Source organism: Mchenga conophoros, linkage group LG13 (assembly GCF_057382185.1).
Source record: "Mchenga conophoros isolate Kocher_MC1m ecotype Shallow Benthic linkage group LG13, M_conophoros_male_GT1.1, whole genome shotgun sequence".
In the NCBI taxonomy this organism is placed as follows: domain Eukaryota; kingdom Metazoa; phylum Chordata; class Actinopteri; order Cichliformes; family Cichlidae; genus Mchenga; species Mchenga conophoros.
Genome location: NC_140538.1, coordinates 13411598 through 13431454, shown reverse-complemented (window position 1 = coordinate 13431454; position 19857 = coordinate 13411598). Strand labels below are relative to the sequence as shown.

At 40.9% G+C, this 19857-nt stretch overlaps 1 protein-coding gene across 1 annotated transcript; it reads right to left on the bottom strand.

The window, feature by feature from the left end:
* Positions 1-17099: 17099 nt before the first annotated feature.
* On the bottom strand, positions 17100-19285 carry hmx2 (H6 family homeobox 2). Its single transcript, XM_085243203.1, has 2 exons — positions 18753-19285; positions 17100-18138 (listed from the first exon to the last, which is right to left on the bottom strand). The coding sequence occupies exons 1-2, from the start codon at positions 19024-19026 to the stop codon at positions 17591-17593; spliced, it is 822 nt and encodes a 273-aa protein (XP_085099329.1). The 5' UTR covers positions 19027-19285; the 3' UTR covers positions 17100-17590.
* Between the last annotated feature and the right edge of the window lie 572 nt (positions 19286-19857).

Genomic DNA, 19857 nt, shown 5'->3' with positions numbered 1-19857 from the left:
CGGACAATATAAAGTGGGTGTTTAAATGCATTAAAAGGCATCCAGATTTAATTAACACCCTAGATAGCTGGCAGCTTTGTTCGTGTGCTGTAAATGATCATCTTAGCAAAGAAGAGAGCTATAATTTTGAGTATGTTTTTAAAAGGTGCTTTGCAGAGACATTGCAGATGCCTTCTTTTCATAGCCCAAATGCATAACTTCTCTTTGCCAGCTTAAAATACCAAAGTAACCTATTAGACTCCAACGCAGTATACTACCCTTGCACTCATTCCCTGTCCCTGTTTTTGTAATTTGCCTTAATTAGGGGAAGAATATGTGTAATCCTCAGGTTTGTTAGCAGCAAACACACAACTCCCTGACTCAAATTGAAGATAACAATTTAATTAAACAGTGCATAAAACAGGATGACACTGTAACATTTTGTCAAGAATAACAAAACATAAAAAGTAACTTAAAATAGAACATGTGAGCACTTGATGGAATTGTTCCTTTGGTGGTCCAGAGCGGGGTATTGATTGCAGCACAAGAGGTTCACATCTGCCTGTTTACTTTCTCTGTTTACTGTTTGCATTCCTCTGGCAGGCAAAGATATTATTTTTCTGTTGAGGACCCTAGAAAAGCGGCCACCCTGCGCTCAGTGTGCGACCTCAGCCCCCATTGCATCACTACTGATATAATGAGAGACTGTAGAGAGAAACTACCAGTGCCAGTAGAGGCTCTTTGTGAGGCACCCAAACAGCAGCTTCCGCTCTTGCCTGTATGGATGGCATTCTGGGATGCATGCATGTCATGTTGACCTTACTGGCCATCAGCTGGCTAAGAGGGGAAATGAGCGCGGGGTATGAGAAGGAGGGAGTATGAAAGTAAAGTGCTCACCCTGAGCCATTATGATTAACCATCAGCAGTTTTTGTGTTATCATCGGCAATGTGCACACTGCAGAATCCAGTATAGAAAGAGCTTCAGAGAAAAATCAATCACATTATATTACTGTGGACATGCTTTATTGACCTCTGTTGGTGTTCACACATTTCATACTTGATTTGTATCTACTGGCGGGCATTTAGAACAATGTGGGCAATTTGGGCAATGAGGAAAAACAGGGCAGCATTTTCAAGCCCGGAGCCCATGCTTATAGATTGAGTGCTACTTCATGAAAAAGAGGAACCTATTTAGATGCACTTTCTGCATACATTTCATGAAATACCCCGAAGCAATGGATGGAACTGCCCCTTTATTCAGTTCATTCAGGCCTATAGTTTGGGCTGAGTTGTTATATATATATATATATATATATATATATATATATATATATATATATATATATATATACATATGCCATATATGGTTGGATAAGGGCCAGCCACACGGTACAATGTGCGAAATATCTTGCTCAGGCAGACAACAGTAAATAAGATTTGGATGTCTCATTATCTGTACACCAAGCTGTGACAGATGCATTCATCCAAAATGCATTGTATCTAAAGGTTAAGAGTAGTTATGAGAAAAGTAATGTATTATTAAAATACCTTTCGGAGTGAAGTACCTTCTGATATATTTTCCTTGGTAATGAAAGTAGGATTCGGTGGAAATGTAGTAATTTGGAGGCCCATTTCTTCAAGCCTTTATTCCCCCTCTCCCTCTTCAACAATTTATCTGGGGAGAGTGAAGAGCTCACAGCTAGCGAACAGACAGTAAACATTTTGTTATAGTCAGAACCATCTCTTATTACTGGTTTTTCATTAAAAAAGAAAGCCTTTTGAAGCATTCAAAGCATTTCGGCAGATGAAGATGCTTCACAATTTTCTCCCTCTCACCCTCTTTCTCTCCTCACTATACCTGAATCCTTTCTCTTTTTGATGCTGTTAAGGGAGTAATTGAGTGCAGAAAATGGCTTGGCTTATTTGGACTGAGCCTGATCCAGAAATGATTAAAGCTAAAGGGGTTTGAGGTATTCAAAAAGAGAGAATGACAGAAAGAATATGGTTAATGCTTTTTTCTTTTTCTATTTTGTGAGGAGAGAAGGAGACGGGAGGGGTGGTCAGGCTGAGCACCGAGCAGCCAGACAGGTTGGTGTTCGAGGGGACTCGAGGGGAGGGGGGTGTGGACGCACAGAATAGCCCCTACTCATACCCCTATTAAAAGCATCACGGTTGTCAGAGACGGTAAAAAGACAGGAAATCACTGCAAGAAATGAAGCTTCTTTTACCAATTACTGAATACCGAGTGCACACCTTGGAGTTCTTTGTCCTTTGTAGCACCAGTTCCCTGTCTCTCAACCCCTTTCTTCCTCTTTTTCTTTCTTCCCGCCTTTCTCTCTCTCGCTGGCTTACAGCCTTTGAGTCAGATGCATTAGCACCAAGGCCTGGAGAAGAGGCAGCATTTTCAAAGCCCAGTTGGACTCACTTCTAGCCTGTCGTCGTAGCTCCTTTTCAGGCTTTTATTCACAGACAGCAGGGGCAGGTCTGAAAGAGACGCCCTCAACCTCTCCACTCAAACATTTATCTCTCCCTTTTTCCCTTGCTACAGCAGAGATGATTAGCAAAGGGAGCCATTTACTGATTCGCAGCACCTTTCCATACAGAGTGTTAGAAAATAAAAAGGGTGCACATTCAGTATGTCTGATTAACACACACCCACACAGTTGTGCACATTCAAACACGTCCTCCAACAAACATGTATCGTACATGGGCACAGTCAGTCAAGCACACAGACAAATCTGTATCATTCAAATTGCACAGTGGTGACAGCAGTGTTTTTTGGGGGGGGGGTTTGTCCCTAAATAAAGTCTCTTTTATCTCATCAATAATTGATATGAGTGTGAGCCTTTAGTTGAGGATCTGTCAGGTCATTGAGTTTGGATAGATGAGCTCTGCTTTGCCCCCTCACCCCAGAAATGACTCTTGGGACCTATAAACACCTTGCAGACTGGCTCTCCATCCCACCTATTGACAAAGTCAGTTAATTACCTCCCTGTTAAAACAATAGTGGATAGCCCATGCAGTCTGTAGAGACCATTTAATGCCTTTGGTTGTTTGACTTTGTAGCCTGTACATCTGTGTAACAGCACAGCAACATCCTGAGCCAATGGGAGCTGCGTTAATGTGGTTTCACATCATGGATTTTGCGAGGATTGTTGCTGTGGATGCAGTAATCGTGATAGTCACTGGTAATGGTGTCGTTAAAGATATGCTTTCCAAATCAGAGGTTCACAGAGCATATTTGCCATGGATATAGCTGCCTTCAGGATCCATAACATTGTTAGTGGGTTTTCATAGATATGCTGATGGATGCTGTCGGCTTGTTCAGGGTTTGCTCTTATCAAGACACATGAGGATATTATTATGTAAGATTACTCATTTTGAAGGGGTTTAACTCAGGGTCTGTTTCTCTGCAGCCACTCCAAACACCCCAACCCCAACCCTTCTCCACACCAATTCCTTTACATCGTCCTCACCTCATCTGTCATCCCCGCTAGCAGACAGCAGGAGACACTTTTCAAATCACCCAGTATTTTGCCACGAGCGTTGTTGTGATGCTAATAAGATTTTCATTTATTTGGAAATATATGGCTTCATTTTAGCTCCCTGCATGAGTACAGGTGTTTTTAATGGTTTGAGATTTTTGGCGTGGTGTTAATGTCAACCATCAGGAAGTTGCCAGAGTTGACAGTGTGAGTGTGCGCGCATGTGTGGCGTGAGACATAGCTGCTCTCTGGCAGCCATTTGCAAGGTTAATGTTGTAGAAAACAACATCCATCTCTCCGTTCTCACCTCGCAAAACAGTTTCATTAGTCCTACAGCTCTGACCCCTCTTCTTATATCGTTGTTGAATGCGACATGCGTCATATTATCAACGAGTGATACGATCAATAACATTTCAGAGTCAGCCCCACTGCCAAGGTACCCATCCTGCGTGCATATTTTAAAACAGAGTTAAATTGGCATGGTGCTGCCTGGCTATTTCTCATTCATTCCCAGTGGGTTAATAAGACACGCTGAAGGCACCGACTATCAATAATAATAACAGAGTGAGTTAAGTTTGAGGCTGTTATGATGAACAAAGCTTGCATGCCTTTGAACAGCTTTTCGTTTTTTGTTTTTAGTGCTGACATGTTGGTGTTCTGGGCGAGTAAGTCTCAGACAAACATTCAGATTAATTACATTAATAAAACAAAAATACAACTGGGATCAGCCATGGTCTCTGCCTCAGTCCATCTATCCTGTTTGGATAAACTCTGCTGAAATATTCTAAGCATATACATTACTGGTTAATTAACTTTGTTGTCTTAAAATGCCATCTTCCCACTGAGGTAACACAGTTGTTGATTTTTTTATAGCAAGAAATTTTCATATGAGGCGATAACTGTTGGTATAATAAAAAAACAACAACATCCCATTGGGATTTAAATAGTTGGAGCCTGGAACTGGTTTATTTCTTGCTTGTAATGAGAGTAAATATTATTACTAGATAAATAAATTTAAAAGGAAACGCTATAGATGATTTTTATTTTTTTTTATCAGTTTTGATTGGTCCGCTAATAGCGACATTATCTCTAATCACATCGGGAGTTTGGAAGAATTTTTTTTCTTGAAATATCTTTTGTGTTCAGTAATACAGAGAAAACCCCAACAATGAAACAACAACCTATCAGCATGCACTTGGTGACAGTAGGAAGGAAAAACTCCCTTATAACAGGAACAAACGTCCAGCATAACTAGCCTCAGGGAGGGGGCAGCCATCTGCAGCGACCGGTTAGGAGTGAGGGGAAGCAGAAGGGACAAAAGACACCACCAGTGGTTGTGAATACAGAGAAAATCAGTACACCCTCAGCTGTGGCTGAATGTGCACAGATCTAAATTAAGACCCACTGTAGGACCTATTTTTAATGCAACTTTTAGGATGGGAAACTATCAAAGCCTGTGGCTTTGATAGTTTCTGTTAAACCTGAGTTAAGTTAATGGGTTGTTTTAATAAGTTTTATACTGACTATATGATGCTGCCTTGATCTTGAACTGGTGCGCCTTATCGCAGGTTCAGATTATAACACCATAGATTGAGACACAACTAATATTGCCTGTCACAGGCAGGCAGAAAAGCCAGAGTGTGATCAAAACCAAGAGCTGGATGCTGTTCTCAGCCTTTTAAAATGAGCAATGAGTACGAAATGCATCACATAAAGTGACACATCATCTTTCCTTTACCCTATTTATTCCGGGAGGAGGGGGGTCTCTCAACTGGCAGGATGCAATGACTGGATGAACATATTAATGTTTTTTTATGCATCAGAAGGAACATAAAGTGTATTCTGTGGTAATCCAAAAGGCAGTAAAGCAAGCATTTTTGTCAGGTAACACAAAAGTCTTCAAAAAAAAAAAAATCCTTACCTTGACCTTTTGGGGGCTTTTACCAGAAAAATAAAAAGCTTCATAAATTAAAGTCAGTGACGTTTCTGCACTGAGCATTATTTTGTATCTGTAACACAGACCTGAGTTTAAAAATATAAACTGACAGCCTAGAAAAAAATAAAAAAATGAACAAATTCACAAATCTGTAGGAGTTTTTTTTCAGTCTCCATACGGTGCTTTGTCATTATTCTTAGAAATCATATATTTATTTATGTTGTGGAAATTACAACATGCTTTGGTTAATGACAAAAAAAATATTAAATGAATACAAAATGTTGCACCTGTTTTTTGTTAATGCAATGTACTTAAAACATGTTCATATTGCATAAAATACTTTAAGAAAACTGAAACAAGCTCGTCATTGATTTAGGAATTAGAAATAATTCTTGATTCATTTAAAAATAAGAAGAAGACAAAAAAAGGTATAGATATCCCGGAAGGTGTAAAATGATCTAACTGGGGATTTTACAATAAAATCATACTGGGTTATAAAATTCAGGATACTGCTGGCAGATCATTGTTGTTGTTTTTTAGCATAGACACTGTCAAATATATTGATGCTGCTGTTTCCTGTGAGTGTGTCAAATGCATTTTTTAAAATGGACAAAACAATGGAGTGAAGGTCTCCTGTTCAAACAAAGTTAGAGTCTGACACATTTATAAAATGACCTGCAGGTAATCAGTAAGTAAAATATTCTTAAGCCCGAGCCAGCAGAAATGGACAAAAAAGCACTGATAAATTGCTGTGCTCATTGTGAATTCCATACTCAATTGTGGCATTTTCCAGGGTAAATGGAATTGTACATTAAAGTCTGAATATGCCTGACTTTGGGGGAGTGATACATTTTATTTTCCTTTTTTCCCTACAGATGTGGCCCGTGGAAGCCACAGTATTGCAGTGCTTTCAGTGAAAAGGCCATCTTTAGGACCTCTTGATCAATCTGTGACCTTTAAGTACACAGCCATCTCGTAAATAGGAGGGTGCGCTTACAGAGACTTCAAAAGCAAGGGGACCCGATAATTTCAAAATGGAGCGGTGTGGAGTGGCGCTGGTGGGGAGTCCATAAAAGCCTGCCTTGTTCTCAACACACCTCCTCTTTGCTCCACAACAGCCAGTTAGGGTAATAGCTCAAGGGAGAAAGGAGAAGAGAGAGAGAGACAGAGACAGAGAGATAGAGGAGGAGGGATGGATGGAGGGAGCGAAAAACAGGTAATTACTTGTAATCATTGGTTGAGGAAGAGCTGATGATCCCTCCAGTATAACAGATTGTACTGTTCCCCGTTGAAAACACTGAGGAAGCCGGATGTGGCACTGTCGGCAGTAACGACTGGGAAATTAGTTGGTAACCTTAAACCCCCTTCGCAATCATGGAGAAATACTCTTTCCCTCTTTCTCTCCTTTTCTCTCTCATTGAGAGGAGTTATATAAATCTCAATGTTCCACTCAATAAGCACCGTATAAGTAGGGACTATGGGTCCTTTATTATATTACAATCTTTTTTATTTAGATTGCACATCAAGTAGAGGGAAGTAGCTGTGGTTCAACAAGGAGACATGGTGATACAAACAGAAATATGTAAGTGAGAGACAGAAGCACTTGGAGTTGTACCTCAATCTTCAAAACATATTCGCGGAATATTTTGAAAAACCCATCAGATCTCTGTGTTTAGTCAAATTTGGTCGGGTTCTGGTTAAAACTAAATCACCGAGTCAAATATAAGCTGTGTCCACCAGGCAATCAAAGTGAAATGTGATTATTATTTTTTAAATCCATATGCTGCAACAAGATTCTCCTGTAATGCCCCTGCAAATAGCATCAGGTTTCTGAGCCTGGCTGTCCAGCAGCATTATCAGTTGTCTGCTAAAACCATGTACGTCAAACACAGACTACACCATTAATTAATGAAACTGCCTCTAACCATTTGGTAGAATGTGCCATAACCGTTTCCAGAAATTACTGCCCATTGATTGTTGCAACAACTATTACTTCTTTCTTTTTTTAAAACTGAAAAGCATATTTTAGTCCCTTACAATAATAAACGAGAGAACTGCAGTATAGCACAGGTAAAGCCAAAGAGGAGACATTTGTAGAAGAAGTCATGACCAAAAAAAAAAAAGTGGAAAATAAAATCAAACATATATCCAGATCAATTCCAGTAGCCCAGCATAACACCAGTTTTTCAAAGTGCACTCAAACTATATTTACATCACTTGGGTTTCATATTGCATAAAACAACTTGTGCAGTTAATATCATCAATGCTGGGCTACAAGAAGTGTGGACTTTAGAAGAGCCAGTGACACAAGAAGAATTATTGATTTTGAGCAGTGTCTCTTCTTGGGCTCCGTGTGACTAGACAGTGGCCTCGTCACATTGGGGGCCTTTAGTGAATCAATTGGGAGCACTTGTGCTGCTTGTACCTGTTTGTAACTGATAAGACAGCACTTCAGACAACTGATAATGATTAGCTGAGGATAAACAGAGCAAATCAAGATACTCAGGAGGAGCAAATGAAGAAAAATATGGAAGAGCAACATTGATTCTCTTCTAATTAAACTGTAGTACTTCTTTTTGGTTTTCTCACTATTTTGCTTCACACACACGCACACACACAATTATTAATTTTATTAGACAGGGGTGTTTTAACTATAATGCCCAACAAGAACACAAATCCTTAAGCTGAAAATTGCATTGTGATATTTTCTTGCGTGACAAGGTGTAGTAAGTGGGTATTTTGTTGTCACTGAAGACTCATGAGATCACCACAGTTTCATCCATATCCCATAATGTTGACACGCAGAGCCCATACCCTGATCCTCCCCCACATGAAAAGGGAGTCATGAGATTCAGTTTTGACCCAGATGTTAAAGAACATACTGTGCACGAGCCCATTGTCTCAATTTCTCATTTTCTTCTGCAACATAATATTTACTGAACTGATTGAATTCACTAACTTTTATATTTATGTTGCATGAGAAAATGCAAATTGCTCCTTTCATGAGTAAAAAGTAATTGACCGAACTGATCTCTGATGGGTTGAAGATTAAAAAAATAGATGAGAAAGACAGGGCCATAAAATATGAATGAAAGTCGAGGAGGGTTGACGTTTGAGGGCAGATGCCTCTTGTCCTGACATGTGACAGGGCTAACTGTTGTCATGGGAAGCCCATCACTTAAAACAGGCCAGATCAAAATGCGCCGCTGGGAGTTACGCCTTCCGTCAGCACTGCCAAACAATACCACAGCAGTGCAGGCGTAACTCTTACTCTCAATTTGTTTTCAAAATTACAGTATCACTAGCACGTTATCCACACCCATGCAGTATCCTATTTTTTGAAGCCCGTCTTAGCCATTGCATAGTTTTTGTCATGGCAATTCAAAAGGAATTACCAATAACACAGCTAATAATAAAAGACTTGTAATGGATACACGGGGGTTTGTCGTCTTGCTACAGTTTAATCTGCCCTGCAGTTACTCCAGCAGTGGAGGACAGGTAATGTGAGACTCAAAGATTCGCTGCATTAGTTCTGCTTAGCTAACCGTGAATGCTAATTGCAGGAAGAACAAACTACTATTCTCCCCTCCTTTTCCTCTCTCCACCCATTTGGACAACAGTAGCGCTCATTGGAAAGCACAGAGAGTGTTAGACAACTTTACATGAAGAGGGAACAAAGAAGGTTGTTCTGCAAGCGATATTCAATATGTAGAGGGGAAAACAGTCGAACATACTGAGTTCCCCACAGCCATCTCATAGAAAAATCAATATAAATCTTCAGGACATAGCTTTAACTTTACCTTGCCAGGTAGGATGCTGCGTGGTCGCCTTTTAGGCCATATAGTGCAAAATATTGTTTTGTTTTAGCTATAATTAGATATAAAAAATCAAACATTTCTTAAGCCTAAACATATGCACATGGGGTATTCATGAGGCACCGATTTTAAAATTGTGTCTACTGGAATTTCACACAGCGTGACCGAAGACAGAGTACAACATGAAACCAATTGCAAGAGCTCACAATAGAGACCTAAAGTCCCAACTTCAAGAGTGTTCTTATGGAAAGGAACCCAACCATGACATGCCTTCATGTGAAAACAAAACAATAAAAGAAGGAGAACTATGAGTTAAATCCAGTACTAAGACTGATACTGATACTAATCTGTGGGCAAGGTCAAAGACCCAGTTACACACCAGAGGCTATAAAAGTTCAGAGGTGCTGGTCAGCCTGAGCTGTGAAACCTGTGATCACTCACTGAGGTTCTGACCTGGGCAAATGAGAGGCCACTACCCTGGTGGCAACCATTCTCTCCTATCAGTCTTCTATCCAAACATCTATAGACTACCTGCAGGCCCTCGGGAAAGAGATATCATATAGCCACTGTACCAAGCACTTCTGTCTTTACCTTGCAGTGGAGATTTATTGTAATTAGAAGATTCCTTTACAAAAGCTTGGATCTGCGTTTCTCCAAGGCTCTCCGTGCGGTCCCAAGGGGGACACCTTTTGATCTCGACCTTCGAACCTTAAGGGTTAATCCCTTTCTTTGCAAATGAGTTTGACATGATGGACCACTTCCTAACTGGCAAGTTGCTTGGGTCATGCTGGTTTAACAAGTGTATGTTTTACTTCACACACTCTCCAGTGTCTTTCCAGATCAGTGGTTTTAAAGTGTGTCTTTTGAGCTACCATAATAGAATCATACACGCTTGATGTATGGAAAAGGATCAAATAGTGAAGTACTATAAGAGATGTAAGAATAAAAAACTTAAGGGCTCACTTGCATTTGCGCCTTTGAAACCACATAATAATTAAGTTTATACATTTGTGACCCAATCAGGCTTTTAAAATGTGTTGAAATTAGTTTGCGTATGCCACTGGGAGTATTGCGTGTTTTCTCTCTTTTGTCTGTTTCACTGTTCCTCCTACTGTGTGTTAGCTTGATCATGCTGATGGCTATGGTAGCTCCTTAACGATCAGAGACCCTGGAGAAGAGGTGGTGTCGAGTCCCACCCTGCAGCATGTGGTTTGTAAGTTTCTGCCCCTCCCCACCTCCTTCTTTTCCCCAATCAGATTAGTTTGTCTAAATAGTGAGAGGGAAGGTTGTTGCCAGTGAGCCCTTCAGGCTTAGAAGAACAGGTGGCCAAGTGCTGAAATGGTTTCTCTGGACTGAACTGAAGAAATTATGTTAATGGAGGCCTGTATCCAAGATTTCATAAAGATTTTAGCAAATAAATTAGATCGTACTATCCATTAATTTCAAAGCAGATTCAGAATTTTTTTTGAATGAAATTCTTAAATAAATACATTGAATTAATAAATCTGTTTGTGTGCTTCAATCGGCAATAAGACTTTGTTTCATTGCAAATCCTTAGAATGCCTTTTTACATATAGCTATACTTTCACATTCTACCTGCAGATGTTATTCTGATGGATTATCCAGTAACCTTTCCCGAGCACCTATGCAAAGTTTGCCCACCTGCAGGACGACTGGAATCTCCCCTGCTAAAGCACCTCCTCCTCTGTCCACCAGGAACGTGCCTCGCCAGCCGCCTAGGCATGAGACGGATTGCTTAGAGGTGCAGAATTAGTCAGGTCAGGGAATCCTTGGCCTTAGGACTGGCTAATTCCTTTCTAATGTGATGACGATTCTTTTGAAGAACCAGTCTCTCACTGGCCAAATCTCTTTAAAAGCATCTTGGGGGGTGCAAAAGGGGCCGAGAGGGAGTGCACGGTGGCAGGCCACACCAGGGCCAGAGGGGGGGCTCGGGTTACACCCTGCCTGCCGTGATGCATTGTTGGTGGGACGCGTAGGCTCCAGTGATCCCCCCCACCTCCTCCTCCTCCCCCCCCCCCCAGCCACCACCTCCATCCTCCTTCTCTCAGTGCAGTCCCTCCAAGAGAGGCTGCCACAGAGCCTCACAGAAACTCTGACACCAGTCCAGAGGATGCACTCTGCACATGAAACCTTACACTCAACTAATGGTTACAAATGTGTTTTCAAAGAAATCCCAGGTCTCTCTCATATAAGCCATAGACTGACACTCCTGGCTGTGCATATGGACGCACACACACTCACTGCCATGAATATGGCCATGCTAGCAGACAAATTTGGGGAGAATTGTTGTTGCTGAACTCTCAGATTTAAAAAGGACTGTATGAATGCCTAGATACAGTATGAAGTTCTTACTTGAGTTCACGCGTGTGGGGAACAGGACAGAAAAACTAAAACGGCCTATAATTTAGATATTATTTACTGTTTAGAACAAAGATAACCAGACATCAGGAAGTCCGCTCTTTGATAAATTCCCTTTAGAGATTGCAGGTGTCTTGTGGCTTTGACTGACACTTCACACAGATTTCAGTGACCTCTTGCTTTCTTTCCTTCATTCCCTCAAAGACAATGTATTCCCTTCCAGGGGAGTGATCCCTAATTAGCTGTCAGGTGATAGTGTGCTGCTTTCATTGTACTGCCTGCTGCTGCACTGCAGGCTATGTGATCACCAGTCAGTCTCAGACTGAAGTGATAGATCATCTCTCTATACGTGAGACCCCTGCAGCTGAAAGAGACCACTTGGTCCTTACAAAGAGATCGCAACTCTCGTGTTAAGAAGACCTCAATATCATATCTCATAACAAATGGATCACTGGCCCAGAAAAGACAAAGGGATCACTTGAGAATATGCCTGTGCTCTCACTAATAAAAACAATAAGCAGTGATGTGTTTATCATCCACCAATAGATGACTGTGGACTGGATTTGGATCTGAATTATTTTGTGTCTTTTATGTGTGTCAGTTTGTTCAGTGTAGGGGATTTTAATGGCGAGAATATTGTCATATCATGTTCCAACATTCAGTGAATCTGACAAAGTCTTTTATAAAATCACAATCACATATTGCCATAAAAGTGCAAAAAATAACTATCCTTTCTTGTATTTTCCAATAAAAGCCATATCTTCTCACTTCCCAGGATATGACAGGGCATTCCTGATATAAAAGATATGATTTCTTCCTGTCTGTCTGTTAGGTCCACTGCAGGCTCCAGACAGTTCCAGTATCCACCCAGGCAGCAGAGGGACCTTGTTTGAAGGTCATGTCAGCACCAGGGCGTAAACGTTAGACCTTTTTGTGGTCAGGGCAAATGTACAAGGCCGCCCTGCGGGAGCACTCCTTCCCTCTCTTTAATCGGCGTGTAACAGGCCCTTGTAGAGCCAAACTGTCTGCGACACATCAGCACTTAGAAATAAAAACCCCTCACCCAACCCTGCAATGGCTGCGGTTGGAGAACGGCAGCTGGATCATTTCAGAGGGACAGCACAGACAGGTCTACTAACTGATGGGGAACAGGAAGGGAAAATCCATCGTAAGCTTAAATTCTGCATGTCTATAGCATGTTTAAACTCTTGAATATAACATAGTTATTTATTATCTACAATATAAGGTAATGAGCAGCTCTCCTGATAATGTTATCAAGAGGAAAATTACGGAACTGGTTCAGTACCTTTTTTTTTTTTTTGACACAGTGGCAGTGCAGATACATTTTATGGCACCACTGTTGTCTTTTAGTGCTATAACAAATTGACCTAATTTGGATTCCAGCTTCTTTTTTTCCCCCAAAACAGTGTTGAGATTTGTCTCTCAGTAAAACTGGACTAAAGTTTAGACTCACTGGCTTAATAGTAAACCATGAATGTAAAATGTAGCCTTAAGGAATTAGCATGCTTTGTGTTCCCCTGTGATCTGGGTTACATGCCCAGATTATTTTAAAACTGTGTTTGTAACAGTTTTGTTAATGCTCCAATATTCAGCTCTGTAAAGCGTACAAAGTTAATGAGACAAAACAGAGAATATGCGGCCATCTCTCTGTCAGTGAATCCAATCATTTGAAGGAGCCGAGAAAGCAAACTTAACAGTTCTAATGCTCCAGCCGAGAAACTTAATTTACCAATTTGCAGGAAGACAAGATGGCAGGAAACAAGCCAATTTGCCACGTGTGCAGCGCACAACAAACCCCAGCCTTGCTCCACAGCCTCATGAGAGGTAATTATCCCTAAAAAAGAATGCCATGCTGTATTAAGATGAAGCCGCATCAAAACGAGGGAGACAGCCTCATTACAAGTAATTATGAGGGAATTAGAAACATCATTTAACTAAACGAGCAAATAATGTCCAGGATATTGAAGAAGCTGCCTGCACTTCTGCCGACCACTGCAAGTCCCATTACAAAAATTGTAGGTCTTTAATAGAATAATGACATGCTTTATCTTCCCTGCCTCTCTCCGAGAGGGTCTTGGAGCAGAGGGGAGGGCCGAGGGAGAGAGGGGAGGATGTGAAAACAACTGTTGCAGAGCTCTCTGTCTCTGTGGTCTCATGCTTGAGCGTGTAGCATAAGGCCTTCAAGATAATCCCCCTATTATCCTTACAAATACAAAATGGAGTGCACAAAATTATATCTCACATCCATTAATGTGTCAAAGGTAATGCTAATGGACTTATCTCTAAAGTAATAGCCAAATTCTCTGCACATACTGTAGTCTATAATAGTTTGATGCATATTGACCAGAGAAGGGCACTTCAGAATGAGAGTTTCAAGAAATGGTCGGTAATTTTACAATTACGCACAGTGCATTTTGCCATTAAAGCGCTAGTCCACATTACTGGGTAAATATTGTTCTTGAGTAGTTTGACTTAGGCATGGAAAGGTTTTCATTATGGTTCAAATAAAAGAGATTTTTCTATTCGGCCTTCAGTTTTTAAACAGCTTAAAATATACAGTATATTAATGTAGACAGTCACAATATCACAAGTTTAACTAAACTGATTTTGAGACTGAACACCATTTTTGTTATTTTTAATCAAATAACAGACTTAAACTTTTAAAAGGCGTATTTATCTATTTAAAAGATATAGCTCCTTATTACAGGTTTTCATTACAATTTTGGTTTAAAGTAATTTATAAAGCTGTAACTTTACCTTATTTCATTTAATAAACTTAGTCCATATGTTGCATTTACTGCGGCCATTTGCCTGGTAGCATATTCCTCCCCTGTTAAGGCGGGTAGAGGCTGTGGAGGGGGGACAAACACAATTTCCCTTCAGCTCCTTCATTTCCAGTTGATATAAAACAGAATCATGAAAAATCACTTCTGCTCCAAGCTCTCCTTTTTAACCATTAGCCCATAAATACAGAAGCTGGTTAAAGCCAGCGGATGACAGGGCCTGCCTCAAAAATCTTGTTACGCTCCTCTCAAATTCATTTAGGGAGCAAACAGGTCTTGAGAGTTGTCTGGCTTAATGCATTGCGATCGCTTTTAAAACTCTTGTCTTGAGGCAGACCCGGGGCTCTGCATCTGCTCGTGGTGTTATACTTCATAACCTTCCACTCTAATATGAAGCCACACATACCCTCTTTAAATCAAATTGGTGCTGTAAATATGTTGGGAGGTAGTTGAAAAGCCCTCATCCAAATAAATGATGAAAGGAAGGGATATTTTAAAAAAAAAAAAAAGAAGAAGAAGAAGAAATCTTCAGATGTTAGAAGAGAGCATTACTAATGAAAAAGTAAAGTGTTAGATAGTGTTTTTGCAGCCTATATCAATTTAATGTGGTCTCAATTAATTTAGTTTTGATCTTCATTTTATCTCAAGATGTAAAAGAGGTGATATCTGGGGGTTTTAATTCATTACAATTCTGTAAATATGCTATAAAAACTATCCTGAGAATCAATTTGCCGGGTGCACGCTGTCTTTGCTTCTCCCTCTCCACACTGTGTGTAGCCCACAGTTTCCATTACTCCCATCATAAATTATACCACAGAGTGAATTACACTTGCTTTTCACCTTACCAGGCAGGTTTGATGAATCCTAAGGCACAACATATCATCTCAACAAATCTTCATCACCATGCCAGTCGCTGTCTCTTCGCAGTTTAAACCACTTCAAATCATTTTCATTGCCTTGCTATTAAAATTTGTAATTCACGCCTGCCATTGCAGTGATACATAGTTACATCGAACCCCATCCCCCCCACCCCACCTATTCCTCTCTTTCACTTTGGCTCTTATTTTCTCCACACATCTCTCTCCCTCTCGCCTTGTCTTCTAAATCAAACAACTTCAGGTGACAGGTCATGCAGATTTCCCAGAAGTCAGTGGGGTGCAAACATTCATCCAAAAGAGCAGCATATTACCGTCACACCTGATGACATAATGACCACTTGGAAACTAATAAACAACTTCATTCAACCAAAGCTATTGCTCCTTTTCATAAGTGTTACTGTCCCCCATCGCTCTCTCTATCTCTCTTTTCACTCTCTCTCCTATCTGTCACAAATTCATCCTCCTGCACCTCACCTCTTCGCTGCTGCTGGAGTTGCCCATAAATCACTGCTGTTGTCTAACGCTATCCATTTTCCCAGAAACACAGGGCGGCTGTTGCAGAAATTGGGTCAGGCATAATCTGCAGGGCAGCAGAGCCTGGCTAGTCATGATTCTGCTAGGTAATGTAGCCATTAGCACACAGTGAGAGATTGGTGGGATGGGTAGAAGGGCTTGGTTGGGTGTGTGTGTTGGGGGGGCTTGTACATGATGTGACACCCAAGAAAAGCTGGCAAATGACACAATTTTATCGCTCCCCATCAACCACAGGACACGTGCATGTGCTTCTGAGTGAGTGCGTGTATGTGTGTGAGATTATGGTCAGGTTTATGGTTAATATTTACATGTAGTGAATTGTTAATAGATAGTAAACACTGACAGGGTGAGCTGATTTAGTGCAACACGCCTCTTGAAAACCTAAACAAGCTCATGTGTTAACCAGACACACCACATGTGGTGTCCAGAATTCTTAAGGGAGCTGATAAAATAATTAACTACACAGACAGATAAAGAGCACAGTCTAATGACAGCCAGTCTTAAAGTTTGACAAAACGCCTCCTTCTTAGGTTTCCCCTTACAAGTCCTGATGCTTCAGAGCCGCAGAAGGCAGACTTCAAATGAGAGAAGATCCCGCCCAGAGGCGTGATTGGCCAGTGATAGTAAGCAACTCTTTTCCAGCCTGCAATGTGCTTTATCTACTTCTTATAAAGCCATGTGCCCTGGTCACCAATCTCTTAATTTACAGAGGAGTTCGCTGGTCACTAGCGTATACAAAAATATGACTAAAAAGGGCAAACTAATCAGATTTAGCCGTATCTCTCTGATGAACTCAATAGATTTAGACAGTTTGGTATTTTAGAGTATTTCCAGGCTAGTGTACTTAGCAATCAATATTTCACACCGCATTCCCTCGAAGTACATTTGTATTTCTTAAAAATGTAGTCAGATTAAAATGCACATCACAAGAATCCCACAACCTTTAGTATTATAAAATAACTAATATTTTTTGGTGTAATGTGAGAGCCAATAATCGTCTAGTGTTTCTGAATTTACTATCAGTGTCTTCCCCTTTTTCCCCTGACACACATTTTAGTTGTGGTTAAATCTTACATATAATAAAACAGTTAATTCAAGAATACAACGAGAAAAAATATATTAAATTAATACCCATTAACATAAAAGGATGGGTGCTACTGTGGTCTTCAGGAATCTCAGAACAGCTGAAAATAATTTTGCTTTCTTTCTTATTTACAATAATTCTTAGCCCTGTGTGCTGGGGGGATGTACCAGTGGCAAAGTTTACAAATAAAACCAAGCAAACCAAATTTTTCACTGAAATAGAAAATTTATTGAATGAGAAGGTTATTGTTGAAGGTCTAGATTACAATAGAAACAATGATATTTTTCCTTAAATGGAAGAATTGAGTGTTTCCTGTCAGTTTTGCGTCAGGTGGAGTGAAACTTAAAATATCTTTGACAAACCAATTCGGAATAAAAAACAGTGTAAAAGTCGGCCTTTTTTAACGTATTTTTCAAATGTGATATGAAGGATTAAATCCAGTATTTTATCACTTAAAGAAGAAGGAAGTTAAAATAAAAATACAAAATCGTTATAATAATTATACACATGGTGTATTTTATACATATAGGGAAGCTTGATTGCTTTCTTTCGAGACATACAATAACTGCATAATAAGAGTTTTCTCAACAAAAAAAAGTGATACAATTGATATACAAGGCTTATGAGACACCTAGAATGTCGTATTGTTTTGTAATGCTTTTTTCGTGGACTGCAGTGAACATACAGCAGAGTCAATCAGTACTCGATTTTGTTATACAAGTTGTATAAAGGTAACGCTGGCAGGTTGCTTCCCGGGTAGTACAGGGGCGTCGGAAACGCGATAGACCTAGGGACGGGAACACGCAGTAAGGAGTTATCTCTGAAAACCAGCGGCATCCCCACTAGTGTCTGTGCGGAGGCGTGGGCCATGTTGGCCGCCTCCAGTTCAGCAGAGAGCTGTCGTTTCCATTTGTTCCTCCTGTTCTGAAACCACGTCTTGACTTGAGTCTCCGTCAGCTGTAAGCTGGAGGCTAAGCAGGCCCGCTCCGAGCTGCTCAGGTACCTCTTCATGTCGAAGGTGGACTCCAGCTGGTACACCTGACTCCGGGAGAAAACCGTGCGCGTTTTCTTTTTGGCCGAGCTGCCCTGCTTGTCCGCACCGTCTGTTTGTCTCTCCTCCGACAGAGGTGACATTTGATGGCACGGTCTCTCCTGCTCCTCCTTATAATCCTGCAGCAGAGGCTGTGACAGGTGCGGCCGCCGTGCGAGCCCGTCATTTCCAGACAGAAGTCCTTTAGCGGGACCTAAACGCAGCAGGGGGAGAAAGATGTGATGAGTAGGCTATCATAAGCGGTCTATGATTTAAGCGTGCTTTTTAAACGACTGAAAAAAAAATGTTTTACATTTTTTAGACATACTCAGTTTGAGAGTTCGTCAAGTGTGAACTCTGACTTGTTAAATCGACTGCTGAAAGCCTGTGACTTTTTAAATAAACAATTCAGCGTGAGTGTGCACGGTGTACAGTAAGCTATTAATTAAATCCAGCTCTATTTAACGCTCAATTGACGACGTGTAGTGCAGCCATTTTGGAAACATGTTTCGTCAATTAGGAGGTTCAATTAAATTTGAAATGAGAGGAAAGACAGAGGGCTAATTATTAGACCTTCCACTCTTCCGCTGCTGATGCGATAGTCTGCGCAGAACGTACAAGTGGCAGCGGATGGTCTGCGTGTCAGTGTAACAATCTCAAACACAAGCTAGTGAAAAGTGAATGAAAGTGCAAACAAAGCATTAAACCTGTTATTTCTGTGAAAAAAGAAACTCAGCTGAATAAGTTTGAAAGTGTATCTGTGGGTGATAATATTGTTTTAATATTTCTTTGGTTTGTAATTTTAATAATAATAATAATAATCCTTACCTAAACAGGAAAAGTTATGGGGTTGGTGCTGGGTGCACGGCTCGCTGTGACCCGTGTCGGAGCAGAAGCAGTCTGCTGAGTCCTCCCCGCCACTGCACTCCTCCTCGGACGACACCGACAGTGAGCGCCTCCGCGGCGCTGGCGGCGGCCCCTTGGAGAGCTCCTTGGTCCCGGAGCGCGGCTCATCGGATGGCGTGCCTAAAATAGACTGGATAGTAAAGCTGGAAATCGGGCCCGACGAGCACTTGCTCCCGCTGTCTTCTGCGCTGCTCATTCTCGCTTCATAACAGTATTGAAGTATTGACTGAATCGGTCTGTCCCCTTGTATTCCGTTATTGCTTTCTACGGGGTTGGTGCGCAAAAAAATTACGAAAGCGCCTTTTGTCGGCTTTTGTCAACACAATCCGGTTTAATTGTGGAGTTTCAACATTGAAGGAGTTGGAGGTGTTTTTTCTAGAGCTCGAGGTACATGAGTGTATTCCTGGTCCTCCTCCTCACGCTCTGGATCAGAGGCAGCAAGGCTGCGTTGCTTCATTTGCATGTAGGTAAGCTCCTCGTGAGCCAATGGCAGCCTCCAGCATGAGCCCGGAAATTTCAAACTCCTGTCTAGTTTTTTTTCGGGTTTTTTTTTTTTTTCAGATATGATGAGAAGAAGGAGAAAGCCGAAGAGGAGTATTGGCCTTCATTTTTACATTCACTTAAAACACTCAGACTAGGCGCCCTAATATGCAGACTATGGTCTGTATGACTCAGAAGAGTCACCAAACTTTGACTTCTTTTCCTGTATTTTTATTGCTTACAAGTGTGTTAAAGTATTTCGCTTTAACGCTTACAACAGCTTGGTGTAAGTGCGTCTAAATTGCGTTGCCTTCCATAATTTCAGACAGTATATCTCAGTTTATTAGTTATGGAAATGTATAATACCCATCCAAGAAAAGAGGAACTGTCGTGTCGGCTTTTTCCGATTATGATAAAACTGGCTGGCGTGACGGCAACGCACACACAGTCTTGGAACTAAGACAAAGGCGTAACTCATTTTTCCTGAAAATAATAAACTCATTCCGCGTCCATTATCTACGATTAAGAATTAATTTGATCATTACTG

Excerpts from the sequence above, each read along its gene's own strand:
- hmx2 (XM_085243203.1), bottom strand. The coding sequence starts at position 19,026 with ATGAGCAGCGCAGAAGACAGCGGGAGCAAGTGCTCGTCGGGCCCGATT. Across the intron at positions 18,139-18,752 it reads CCATAACTTTTCCTGTTTAG|GTCCCGCTAAAGGACTTCTG; the intron begins GTAAGGATTATT and ends TGCTGCGTTTAG.